The sequence below is a fragment of the Paroedura picta genome, chromosome 3 (genome assembly GCF_049243985.1).
Source record: "Paroedura picta isolate Pp20150507F chromosome 3, Ppicta_v3.0, whole genome shotgun sequence".
Classification (NCBI taxonomy): Eukaryota; Metazoa; Chordata; class Lepidosauria; order Squamata; family Gekkonidae; genus Paroedura; species Paroedura picta.
In genome coordinates this window covers 7,875,250-7,888,782 of record NC_135371.1, presented here as the reverse complement: position 1 = coordinate 7,888,782, position 13,533 = coordinate 7,875,250, and the positions used below count along the sequence as shown (strand labels likewise).

The 13,533-nt window shown below is 46.3% G+C and overlaps 1 protein-coding gene across 1 annotated transcript; it reads right to left on the bottom strand.

The window, feature by feature from the left end:
• Nucleotides 1–747: 747 nt before the first annotated feature.
• Nucleotides 748–11,631, bottom strand: LOC143834389 (sulfotransferase 2B1-like). The gene is made up of 7 exons (XM_077331203.1): nt 11,524–11,631; nt 10,580–10,724; nt 8,192–8,400; nt 6,839–6,965; nt 4,494–4,588; nt 3,978–4,158; nt 748–1,948 (listed from the first exon to the last, which is right to left on the bottom strand). Exons 2-7 carry the CDS (start codon nt 10,716–10,718, stop codon nt 1,839–1,841), a joined length of 861 nt encoding a protein of 286 aa, XP_077187318.1. The 5' UTR covers nt 10,719–10,724; nt 11,524–11,631; the 3' UTR covers nt 748–1,838.
• Between the last annotated feature and the right edge of the window lie 1,902 nt (nt 11,632–13,533).

Genomic DNA, 13,533 nt, shown 5'->3' with positions numbered 1-13,533 from the left:
TACAATGGGTGTGTGTGTGTTTTTTTTTAAACTTTCTTAAAGGGAAAGGGGCTGTTTGGGAGCATGCTAACGGCTGCCCATTGGCTGCTTGACGGCCAGGGGCGGGATGAGCTCGGCAATAGCACTTCCTTTCTAGCGATTTCTGCCGAGACCGGAAGCCTGTGGGAAACGCTACAAAACGCAACTGGATTCCACCACAAAGGCGGGTATGCATAACGACGAATTCCACTATTTTAAATGGCGATTTTTCATTCAGTGACCAATTTGCTACAAAGATCCCGGTGTGTAAAGGGCCTGAATCCAGGGGGACCTTTAAGATCAGTAAAGTTTTATTCGAGAAGCTTCCACGTGCAAGTTCACTTCTTCACATATACATATTTCTGCATTCTATATATGGCATGGAACTACCTATACACAATATAGCAATGATGTGCATATTAGTAAACGTTATAACAGCCAGAGAGCATGCTTTTTAATTTAAAAAAACCCCATAAGATAGAGAAGGCGCAGATTTCTCTACCAGCCTGAACGTAGTCTCAAGGTTGCATGGGAAAAAAACTAAAGTTACAAAGCACATTAGGGAGAGAAATTCCTCAAAACAATCCCTAAAGCATTAACAAAAGGATGCTCACCAGGACCATCTTGGGCAGGGGTAGTCAAACTGCGGCCGTCCAGATGTCCATGGACCACAATTCCCAGAAGCCCCTGCCAGCATTCGCTGGCAGGGGCTTCTGGGAATTGTGGTCCATGGACATCTGGAGGGCCGCAGTTTGACTACCCCTGATCTTGGGTGTTGCCAGGCCCACTTGCAAAGGCAGAGCAAAGAAGAAGGTGCCCCAATACAGACACCACCAATCGCAGGCTAGTGGGTTGTGCCTGCAGTCCCCCAATTCGAAACATTTAGTTCAGAGCAGTGGCTTTGTTGAGAATGCATTTTGCTTTGAGGGGAAAAGTGCAGGAGAAACCAGTTTTATTGAGTGTGGGGTGGGGGAAAAGATGAGAGAGTTCTGGGCCGAATCTGCACTTACTTTGTTTATTCCGTTGTGGATCCTGCTGAATCCAGATCGATTTGACCTCGGGCCTTCCTCTTCCCCCCCCTCCCCCTTGAAACAGAAAAGTGTTCTGCACATGGTTAGGGAAGCTCAGAAGTGCAGCAGGGGCCTCTTTCTTTTCGTGAAGCGGGGGGGGGGGAGAGGATTGGAGACAGCAAAGGAGGGAGAAAGAAACCAAGAGGCAAATCTCTACTGAGAGAAGTTAAGGCTTCTGGAGCTTCTGCCGAGATAAGTTAGGGCTTCCCCTTTAGGGCATGTTAGGGCTTCGCCTTTAAGGAAACCAGGAACTGGCGCCCTGGCCAATTAGGGCTTCTCTACCATGGAGTTCAGAAACAAATTCAAACACGCAGAACTCCGCATGCTTTCTCAATCCGATTCTTCAAATATTGAGGGTTATATCCACTCTAGGATATTGCAGGATAAAGGCAGGGTCACTCCAGATAAATCATGCTTGTTGCAGAGGGAAAATTTAAATCGGACAAAATCAAAATGGAAATTGCATTCAGTGGAAATGGCAGGGGCTGAATTGACCTGGGATTGGAATAAAAGCTCCGTGCAGATTCAGCCCGTTCTACCCCAACCCACCCTCCGTATGTCCACAAAGTTGTCTGAACACCGGATAAAACACAGTCACGTCAAATGTTGCAAGTGGATTTTTAAGGCAGGGCAGAAGATGGCGTTGTTTCTTAACCAAAATGCTAATATCAGGGCCTGGCTTCTCAGTAGAAGGGAACTGGACCAGATGACATGTCTGTCCTGTGAGGATGCAGAACACTCTGGGATTCTTCAGTCCCATGGGAAGGTCATGATCACACCCCGCATGTTCTCCTGATAAACACGGTCAAAGAGTTCACTTTGTGCCACAGTCAAGTGGTTCTTCCAATCCCCAGAGATTCCTGGAATGACACAAGAGCAGCCAATTACCACAAAGGGAATGTACAAGAATTCTGCGTTGGTATAGCCTCCAGCAAGGACCGTACCACTTTAGAAACAGCAGCATCTTGCAGGAAGTTCTGAGGAGGGCTCTCGGAGATGGCAGTGTGAAATGGCAGGGACTCAAGGAAATATTTTTTAATTGGAAGATACTGTTGCTAATGTGCCATGGTCCTTGCACGAGGCCGTAGTACCACAAACTGGAACGACCCACTCAGAGTCTGCATCTCTCTCTCCGGTACATAGGGCAGCTGGCTGACTTCTCTCATTGGCCCTTGCTTGCCTTCCTTTTCATCTTATATAAGTCCTCTCGTCTTCTCCTCTCTCTTACCTGGGCTTGGAACTCTAGCAAGTTAACCTTTTTGAAGTTAATCGCTTCACAATAAATTACATTTACTTACAGCATTATGTCATGTAAGATGTGCATCTGTTTTTGTAAATAAAATTTCTTTCTCTTGTCACCATTGGAGTCAGACCATCTTTGGAGTTTGTTTCAACAGCATGTTTCCTTAACCGGGAAACATGGAGGACTGAGGAGAGTGTGCAATGCTTTTGTGCTTCCAGAGCAAATCATTTTTATTTTTGACATGAAGCCCAGTAAAAACGACTGCAGAGAAGCAACCCTCTGCAGCAATTCACAACTGACTTCCATGTGTTAATAAATAGAGAACTGCAGTTCACCTCTGACTGTTCCACGAAAGCTGGGGGACCCCAAAACCCCAGGCTGTAATGGTGTAATGCAGCCTTTCTCAATTTTTTTTATGGTTGAGAAACCCCTGAAATATTCTGCAGGCTTTGAGAAACCCCCAAAGTGGAGTGATTGTACAGAATATGGGTCGGGAAGCATAGCTGTGTACACACCCACCTGGGGGCCCTTCCCTCCCTAACCCCCTTCAGCCCATCATTGGCCCCACTGGGCGGGGGACAGTTCGACATGATCATATATGGCCATAACACCAGACAAATATTGAACAAATCTTTAAAATATATAAAAAATTAACTCTCACCCATTCAGGAAACCTTTCCAGGGCTATCAAGAAACTACAAGGTTTCACGAAACCCCGGTTGAGAAAGCCTGCTGGCATTTATAGAATCATAGAATCATAGAATTGGAAGGGGCCATACAGGCCATCTAGTCCAACCCCCTGCTCTACGCAGGATCAGCCCAAAGCATCCTAAAGCATCCAAGAAAAGTGTGCATCCAGCCTTTGCTTGAAGACTGCCAGTGAGGGGGAGCTCACCACCTCCTTAGGCAGCCTATTCCACTGCTGAACTACTCTGACTGTGAAAATTGTTTTCCTGATATCTAGCCTATATCGTTGTACTTGTAGTTTAAACCCATTACTGCATGTCCTTTTCTCTGCAGCCAACGGGAACAGCTTCCTGCCCCCCTCCAAGTGACAACCTTTCAAATACTTAAAGAGGGCTATCATGTCCCCTCTCAACCTCCTTTTCTCCAGGCTGAACATTCCCAAGTCCCTCAACCTATCTTCATAAGGCTTGGTCCCTTGGCCCCAGATCATCCTCGTCGCTCTCCTCTGTACCCTTTCAATTTTATCTACGTCCTTCTTGAAGTGAGGCCTCCAGAACTGCACACAGTACTCCAGGTGTGGCCTGACCAGTGCCGTATACAATGGGACTATGACATCTTGTGATTTTGATGTGATGCCGTTGCTGATACAGCCCAAAATGGCATTTGCCTTTTTTACCGCTGCATCATACTGCCTGCTCATGTTTAGTTTACAATCCACAAGTACCCCAAGGTCTCGTTCACACACAGTGCTACCTAGAAGCGTATCCCCCATCCAGTAGGCATGCTTTTCATTTTTCTGACACAGATGCAGAACTTTACACTTATCTTTATTAAATTGCATCTTGTTCTTATTTGCCCATTTTTCCATTGTGTTCAGATCTCGTTGAACTCGTTATAACTAATGCCCTGAAGCAAAAATACACTAACAAGCCCTAAAGATACTTTTGTTCTGCTTGTACCTTTTCTCATAAATTTCCCCTTCTTGTGGTCTATGTAGGCCTCTTTGACTATGGTGAGATTGGACATCTTGTTGTCTTTCATCTTCTGGAAAGAGGCATTTTCCACCACAGAGTCAATTTGCTGGTCGTTGAGTTCCTTCCCTAGGAAGTGGCAGATCCTCTTAACGCTGCCTCGTAGGTCCTGGGAAGGACAAAGGGAAGAGGTCAGGTGAACACAGAATCAGACCCTTGTTCCATCAAAGACAGTGGAGTCTCAGCCTGAGCCATCTGTCTGCCACCAATTTAACTAGAATTCCTGAGGCACATAATCCTAGATTTGTGGCCATGAGGGAATAATTTCTTCACAATGCCCATCTCAACCTGATGAGGAGCATGATGCTCACATAGGACCTTTTGAAAAAGAGAAGAAAACCTTGTGGGGGAGATTCCAGAACAGCCCAAGGCACCCATCTCACAAAACTGGGTTTTAGAGACAAAAATTTGGAACCCATCAGCTGAGGTAACTTGGAGACATACCTGCTGCAGCTCTTCATAGGTCATAACGAAGACGTTGTCTCTGTCCTTCATTTGTAGCCAGCCCTTCACGTGATCAAACCAAGAACCAGAAGGCACTGGAAATGGGAAGTGGAGATAGCTCAAAAAGGGACCTGAAGAGCTGGGGAAAGTTCAGAAATAGGCAACCAAAAACTCACATAGAGCAGGAGTGAGGCAAACCCAAAACATCTCTCAGCTTAATACAAACAAACGGAGAGGTGACATGACCGAGCTATACAAAAGTAGAGAATTTTGTTCTAACATCTGAGAATCCTGCTCATTCATCAGGAACTGTGTGAATAAGTGCTTTCCTTTGTTTGTCCTGAATCCACTTGTCATCAAGACACAAAGTTCATTTATACTGTGTGAAACTATTAAGATCAACAGGTTCCACTCAAATTGGCAGCAGGACCTCAGGGCAGAGGCCTTTCACATCCCTTCTGCCCGATCCTCTCAAGAGCAGGTGCTGGGAACTGAACCTGAGACCTTCTGGAAACAAAGCAGATGCTCTACCACTGAGCTACTGCCCCTCGACTTCTTCAGGTACCTCCACATACTAGAACAATGAGCATGAGAGAGAAAATTCTCTCTAGCCACTTGTGCACTGTGTATATTGTTGTACACCTCTACCCTGCCCTTCCTCACTATTCTTTTTCTAAAAATAATCTTGTTGTCAAAGCAGAGGATTCTTCTGTGAATAAAAAAGGATGGGACCTATGAAATATAATATACAGTATTATGGCCTCTATGGAAGAAGAGAAGAAGAGTTTGATTTTATACCCCGCTTTTTGCTGTCCAAAGGAATCACAAAGTGGTTTACAAAAGCCTTTTCCTTCCTTTCCCCACAACAGGCACCCAGTGAGGTAGATAGGGTTGAGATTGCTTTGAGAGAACAGTGACTGTCCCAAGGTCACCCAGCTGGCTGCATGTGAAGAAGGAGTGAGGGATTAAACCCAGCTCTCCACATTAGAAGAAGAAGAAGAAGAAGAAGAAGAAGAAGAAGAAGAAGAAGAAGAAGAAGAAGAAGAGTTGGTTCTTATATGCCACTTTTCCCTACCCGAAGGAGGCTCAAAGCGGCTTAAAGTCGCCTTCCCATTCCTCTCCCCACAACAGACACCCTGTGAGGTGGGTGAGGCTGAGAGAGCCCTGATATCACTGCCCGGTCAGAACAGTTTTATCAGTGCCATGGCGAGCCCAAGGTCACCCAGCTGGTTGCATGTGGGGGAGTGCAGAATCGAACCCGGCATGCCAGATTAAAAGTCCGCACTCCTAACCACTACACCAAACTGGCTCTTGATGTAAATAACATAGTGGGACATTCTCAGAACCCTGACAAACCTACAGTTCCCAGGTATTCTTTGTGGAGTGTTGACAATCAGCACTGCACTAAAGTCTGCTAGATTAAGATGGGCAGCCGTGTAAATAGAAAAGAACAGGAGCCCAGTAGCACCTTACAGAGTTGCAGATCTGCCAGGGTTCTGAGACTGTTCGGTCATTTTATCTACATATTTGTGTCCTTCGCTTCTTCCATAGAAGCCATAACAATTTGTGGCAGGGGATGAGCTTCCAGGAGTCACTGCTCATCGGTTGTATCTGAAGAAGTGGACAGTGACTCACAAAAGCCTTGCATTTTGTTAATCATTAAGGTGTCGTAGAAATCATAGAATAATAGTGTTGGAAGGGACCTTATGGGTCATCTAGTCCAACCCCCTGTGCTATGCAGGACACTCACAACCCTCTAGCTCACCCACTGTAACCTGCCACCCCCTTGAGCCTTCAAAGAATCAGCCTCTCCACCAGATAGCTATCCAGCCTCTGTTTAAAAATTTCCAAAGATGGAGAACTCACCACCTCCCAAGGAAGCCTGTTCCACTGAGAAACGGCTCTCACTGTCAGGAATTTCTTCCGGATGTTTAGACGGAATTTCTTTTGAATTAGAAATTCACTGGGCTCTTAATCCTTTCTAGAGTCTACTGGTAATTAGGCATCACAGAGGGATGTCTTCTATGACTGGGGAGTATTCTAGAGATTTGGGCGAGGAACATGGGGAGGGCACAAGTTGAGGAGACCGATGACCTCAGCAGGGATGTAATTCCATAGCAACTGCCCTTCTAAGCTGCCCTTCCCTCCAGGGAAACAGAAATCTGTCATCTGGGGGTCAGTCATAATTCCAGGAGACCACCCGGTTCTACCTGGACGATAGCAACTCTAGCGCCACAACAGTTGCCTTCCATTTTTGGCCCAAGGAAGAGGCTGGAGTGCCTCAGGATGAGGCCTGGATGGATGTGCATCTCCTGGAACCCAGTCTAATCTGCCAGCCTCCGTACCATTCCCACTCAGAAACTCCTTCAGCAGCTCTTCCAAGGTTCCGAAGTTCTTCCACAATTTGAAGATCTTGGAGAAATGGTAGTGTGAGACCAGCACGTCCTTGGGATTGCGCAAAGTGTAGATCACCTGCGGGGTATGAAATTTTAATAGGGCAGAATCCCAGTTACCATTAAGCTGTCTGTTGGGACGTGCTTCAGAAGTGCAAACACATTCATTATTCTGGATGGAAGAGAACCAACGAAAACCCAGGGCTGTAGTGAAATGGAGTTGTTCTGGAAGACCCATTGATAAGGTTGTGGTTCAACTAATAGTACCTTTATCACTGTTGGAAAGCATGGTAGTCACAATAAATAATCCACATCCTGTCTCCACTGTAAGCACAACAGGCCACCCTCCTGCCATGGATAATCCTTCTCTTGGTGTAGTGGTTGATGTATTGGTGGCTTCTAATCTGGCAAGACGGGTTTGATTCCCCACTCCTCATCGACATGGAACCAGCTTGGTGACCTTGGTTCAGTCACAGTCCTGCTAGAGCTGTTCCTACAGAACAGTTCTCCCAGAGCTCTCAGCTCCACCTATCTCTGTGGGTGTCAATTGTTGGGAAAGGAAGGGAAGGTGATTGTAAGCTGCTTTGATACTCTGTCAGGTAGTGAAAAGGGGGGTATAAAACCCAACTCTTCTTCTTATCTGTCCTTTTATTCTTATTTCACTCCATTTATACTCTGTTCCCAGTGGGAACATAAAGTGGCCTATAAGATTCTCCTCTGTTTTTTTCCTCCCAATAACCGTGTGAGGCAGGTTAGGCTGAAAGTTTGCAACTCGCTCAAGGTCACTGCAGCAGGTTTCCACTGCTCAGTGGGAATTAGAACCTGGGTCCTTATACAATTTTGTATCAAGCCGGATTTTTCAGAACTGGGGAGACCATACACTGTTTATTGAAGAACCCAGTGACTGGGCATCTGTATCTTCCAATCCCTGGGTTATTAGTTTCTGTAATGCCACCTCCTCTTGAGCTAAGAGTGTTGAGATGTCAAAAAATGATCTGAAGTTTCTGAGTAATTTTTAACCAAAGGGATGAGTAGGAATCACCCAAACGTGTGAGTCAAAAGGTGTTTGGCTGGGTGTGATCATGGATCTTTAACCAATACTGCAGGGGTAGTCAACCTGTGGTCCTCCAGATGTTCATGGACTACAATTCCCATGAGCCCCTGCCAGCCTTTGCTGGCAGGGGCTCATGGGAATTGTAGTCCATGAACATCTGGAGGACCACAGGTTGACTACCCCTGCAATACTGTACTGCCCCACATCCAAGGACGTTTCCGTGTGTCCATGTGAGCTTCCCCCTTTCTTACCTTGGCCTTGGAGCTGAGAAAGGACTTGGGGAAAAGCTGGAATGGAAAGTGGCAGGAGATCAGCCTGGGTGGAGGATTCTTCAAGGCCGTCTCCAGGCCTTGATCAGTATCTATCCAGGGGCTCCGCTCAAACACTGGCACATTGCGTACCCAACTGGGGTCTCCGTCATTTCGGATTAAGCCCAAGATCTCCGACATCCAATTGGTACCTAAGAGAGAATCCACCGGTTATGGGGTGACCTTCTAACAAGAAATCCCCCCCCTGCACCCAATTGGAGGCTTTGAACAAAACAATTTAAAAGCCTTTGTTTTTAAACGTACTTGTAAAACTGTTTAGGATCACGCCTCTCCAGGATTTATCTATTAAAGGTAGATTATCAGCCTTGACTTCCAATAACACTCCACAAGAGAATAAGGGGGTGAGCCCAGCTCTTTAAAATGGAACCAGAGAATCTGTAGAAATGCTTATCTTTTATTGGATTTTTTTTAATTTGATTGAACAAGACAGAAATGAAAAAAGGTTTTGTTTCACTGCTAAAAACGATGTCTTATTTCTCAACTCTGCATCAGTGAGTGGTTTTACCGTGCAAAACCCATCAAGTCATTTTTGGTTATGCATTGCAAATGCTGCCTGGCGTACCTTCAGCATGTTATCACCGAGGCTTCTGAAACTTGCTTTACACCAACTTTTCCTGTGTCACAGTGCTGAGGATGCTCCTTTTGTGATACAGAAATGTCAGCATGTTTCTGCTCACAGTCCTTTGTCTACTATTGGGAGCTCAAGCACCTGCCGCTGATACTCTGTCAGCAATCACATGAAAATGCCACTTGCCCTGGCAACCGAGCCATATTGCTATGTAAGTCAGTAGAAATTACCCTGTGGCATTTATAGCACTGGAATGCTACAAAGTTCTCAGTGACTGGAGGAGGGGAGGGAACTTGAGGCTCCTGCTGCTAATTTCTGTTTCCTCCAGTGGAACATGCAATTTGATTCAGTTTCCCAATGCCCGTATTGCTATTTTAGAGCGATTTTGCCAAGAAAGCAGTCCTTAGCTCGATTTCTGCAGACCAAGGCTCTCTGTCTTAAAGCTACTGGCTTGAATTGAAGTGTTAACTGTGGTTATTAGTTGCCTCTTCCTCAGGGACAGTAAACAGCCCAACAGCATGGCAGGGCAGAAGCAGAAAATACAGAATTTAAAGCAAGTTAGAACCAAGGGGAAGAAAGGAAGGCGCAGGGCATAGCTGCAGCAGGGCACAAGCCCCAAAAATGCAAATTCAGAGGGGGAGGCAAGTTAGGGTTGAGGAGGAAGCGAAGGCTTAGAGCCACAATCTTAAAAGGTGAGGAGGGGAGGGGAGGCACCGGGCACAGCTGCAGAGCAGAAAAGTTTTGTCCCAGTCTGGGTTTCCCTCACAACTCCCTCAGCCCCACCTCCCTCACAAGGTGTGTGTTGTGGGGAGAGGAAGAGAAGGCGATTGCAACCTACTTTGAGACTCCTTTAGGTTGAGAAAAATTGAGTAGAAAACCAGTTATTCTTCTTCCTGGGTTTCTGTCTCCCCCCACCCCCAATCCTCTTTATCCAGCCTTGGAAAAGGGAACGAGATCCGGATTCGTCTCATGACAAATTCAAGGGTTGCTATCAGACCTGAGGAACATCATCTTCTTCCGTCACATTGCTGCCACTGATTTTTGTTGACCTATCTTCTGCCGGAGTACACAAGATCTGGAGTGCGTAATGATTGGACAGCATATGAAACAGAGGGCACTGGAGAAGATGTGTAGTTAGCATACTTAGATCAGGAACTTCTTGGTATTTTGCAAATAATCTCTCCAGTGTCCCAACTGACTCAACTGGAGACTTCCTTTTCCCTTGAGCATACCTCCTCCCTGTGTGCCTTCAGATGAAGAACAACAGTTAGACGGTTAGGACTGTTTCTCTCCTCTCTCTTTACAATTATTTTCCTCTTCACAATAAAGCCATTTATCTTCTAAGCAGCTGGTCCTCTGCTCCTTTGCATGTCTAAACTCTGCCCTCCTTTTCTTTGTGTCAACATCTTGCATGGCTCTCCTTTCCCCCATTTTCATCCACCTTACCTGATTTGGAAGAGCCTCTTGTGGCGCAGAGTGGTAAGGCAGCAGTCATGCTGTCTGAAAGCTCTGCCCATGAGGCTGGGAGTTCAATCCCAGCAGCCGGCTCAAGGTTGACTCAGCCTCCCATCCTTCCGAGGTCGGTAAAATGAGCACCCAGCTTGCTGGGGGGTAAACGGTAATGACTGGGGAAGGCACTGGCAAACCACCCCGTATTGAGTCTGCCAAGAAAACGCTGGAGGGCGTCACCCCAAGGGTCAGACATGACTCGGTGCTTGCACAGGGGACACCTTTACCTTTACCTGATTTGGGGTAAGTGATATTAAATACATCATCGTCCCGGACTTGGAATTCATTTTCCACATATCTGAGCGCTTCCTCCTTGATCTCCTGTTTGGGGAACAGGATCCCCTTGTAGGTGAAATAGTCTTCTGACGTCATTGCAAACTATAGCGAGCAGAGAGAGAAGCTCAGTTTATCAGGCTGCCTCTTTCAGCTGGCACTTTTGCCAAAAAATAGGGTATCTTGTGTTACCCAGAGCATCATAAACACACTGAGCCTCAAATATGACCCTTCAGCTCAGAAACATCCTGACCTCTATAAACCTTCCTTGGAATAATTGAGGCAAATTTCAGACAGTCTCTGAGCATCACCGGACAATCTGCGCAAAACACGAGAACCCAGCTGCATTGTAAAAAAGGAGCACTTGGTACCTCTCAACCCCAGAGCAAGAGAAGAAGAGCTAGTTTATTATACCCAACATTTCACTATCCAAAGCAGCTTAAACCCCTCCCTTCCTTTCCCCAGAACAGAAACCCTGTAAGGTAGGGCAGAGTGAGAGAGCTGCTCTAGTCCAAAGTCACCCGACTGCTTTCCTTAAGTTTGCCTCCAAAGCTACTCCTTTGATGACAATTTGATCTGCAGGTGTTTGCATAATATTGTTTGTTCTGATCTTTTCTACCTGGTGTGTCAGACCACTGGATTACAACTTTGTTCTCCTGCTCCAGACCAACACGGCTACCCACCTGAATCTACCTGGTGTTTGTCCCCCCTCCCCATCCAAGCTGGTGAAGTTTTACAGTCAGGAAGCTGCTACTGATTAAACTTTCACCCGCTGACTCTTACATAATAGTCCCTTGTTAAAGGGCCAGAAGGAGGCCGGAAAGGTTTCTTTTCTGGATATTTGGCAAATTTGCTTTGCTGCTAATCCCCTCCCTCACAGGTATACCTGCTCTCCCCTGCTCACCTTGCAATCTAAGTCCGCTGGTCTTTCCTCTGTGCCTGGAACCTTTGCCTCTTCCCTCTCCTATTACATGTTGGCTGTGACTGGAGGGTTGCAAAATGCAGATGACATAAGGAGGTGGGGGACATTATCTATAATTTACAGCTGGGGAAAAAATTAACCATTGGAGGGTTGTTTTGTGGCCGGTGTAACTTTGAATCTTGTAACTTATAATTTTCGAAGTTGTTAATGTTGAATTGTGTCATTTGTAAGCTGGAGTTAGTCACTTGAAAGATTTGTACATAAAAGAGTTCTATATATTTTGAAAAATCAGCTGTATTTATTAAGGTGACCGGATTGTAACATTGGTAAAGCGGGACACCATTGACCGGGGAGGTTCTTGATTAAAAATTTGGTCTATATGGAGCAACAAAAGTTTTCATAGAACACATAGAATGCAAAAATAGTATTGTAATATATATATATATATATATATATATATATATATATATATATATATATATATATATATATATATATATAATTTCAATATAAGTACAATTTGCCAGGTGCCCCCAGATGTCCCTCCAAAAGTGAGACAATCTGGTCACCTTAGTATATAGTGTTGTGTAGAATGGAGATAATTTAATTAAAAAATATTTTACCCATCACATACACACCTGGGTCAGGAGAGCTGGGAGCTCCCACCTGCTTAGGCAGCCCATTCCACTGCTGAACTACCCTGACTGCGAAAAAATTCCCCCTGATATCTAGCCAATATGGTTCCACATGTAGTTTAAACCCATTACTGTGGCTCCTATCCTCTGATGCCAACAGGAACCGTTCCCTGCGTCTTCAGTGGTCTGCCACAGCATCTTGCCAGCCACAGATGCAGGCAAAATATTAGGAGCAAAATCTACCAGGACACGGCACCGCTGTCAGGAACCAAGTGGTTGAGACCCAGTAGATTCACACTGCAGATATCACTCTTGGGCTTCGGAATGAAGCTTTAAGTTAAAGTCTTTATTTGGCGAATCAGGACAAAGATCAGCACATTGCAAAGCTCATAGACTGAAATCTTGACAGAGACACCAGGAAGGGCGATTGCATAGAACAGGGGTAGTCAAACTGCGGCCCTCCAGATGTCCACGGACTACAATTCCCACAAGCCCCTGCCAGCATTCGCTGGCAGGGGCTCGTGGGAATTGTAGTCCGTGGACATCTGGAGGGCCGCAGTTTGACTACCCCTGGCATAGAATATATACCTGGACCTGGGGAGGGGGCCATATAATTGGTTTTTGGTGGGAACCTGGATTCACACAGGAAAAGGGCAGTGGCGTTCTCTGATCTCAGAGGTGCCGAGACAGCTCAGCCAGCTATCTGGTGTTTAGACTGTCTTGCCGGCAAGGCCAGCCTCGGGGAGAGGAGATAAGGGAGTCGGACTCAGGATGAGCCTTTGAAATGTGAGGAGGAGATGGGAGGGGAACTGCTGAAAGAACCCAGAGAGGTGCCACAACTCAGTGGGAGATCTGGGAGCACAAAGAAATAAAATAACCTCAAAGAAGACGAAGATCGTGGGTCGGGAACTAGGGGTTCATGATACTCACAACCTGAGAAAACTACAAAAGCTCATCATTGTTTAGGCTTGCCTGCTCTAGATTGGGAAGGACGTTAAGGGTGGAACTGGAAGGGGGCAGGATTTGGGGTGGGAAGGGACCTCAGTGGAGGATAATGCCATGGAGATCTCCCTCCAAAGCAGCTGTTTGGGGAACTGATCTCTGGCACCTGGAGATGAGCTGTCATTCCAGGGGATCCCCAGGTCCCGGCCCCCCCTGTGACACTGGCACAGAGACTGGGGCTGTGTTGGGCCAATTCAAGGCATTTGCTCATCTCAAGGAAAGGATATAGTTTGTTGCCTGAGAGCCAGTTTGGTGTCGTGGTTAGGAGTGCGGACTTCTAATCTGGCATGCCGGGTTCGATTCTGCACTCCCCCACATGCACCCAGTTGCGTGACCTTGGGCTCCCCACAGCACT

Bases quoted from the DNA above. Each gene is read 5' to 3' on its own strand.
- LOC143834389 (XM_077331203.1), bottom strand. From the start codon at position 10,718: ATGACGTCAGAAGACTATTTCACCTACAAGGGGATCCTGTTCCCCAAA. The intron at 6,966-8,191 runs GTAAGAAAGGGG...CATACCCCGCAG, and splicing joins TTCTCAGCTCCAAGGCCAAG to GTGATCTACACTTTGCGCAA. The intron at 4,159-4,493 runs GTATGTCTCCAA...TGTCCTTCCCAG, and splicing joins CCTATGAAGAGCTGCAGCAG to GACCTACGAGGCAGCGTTAA.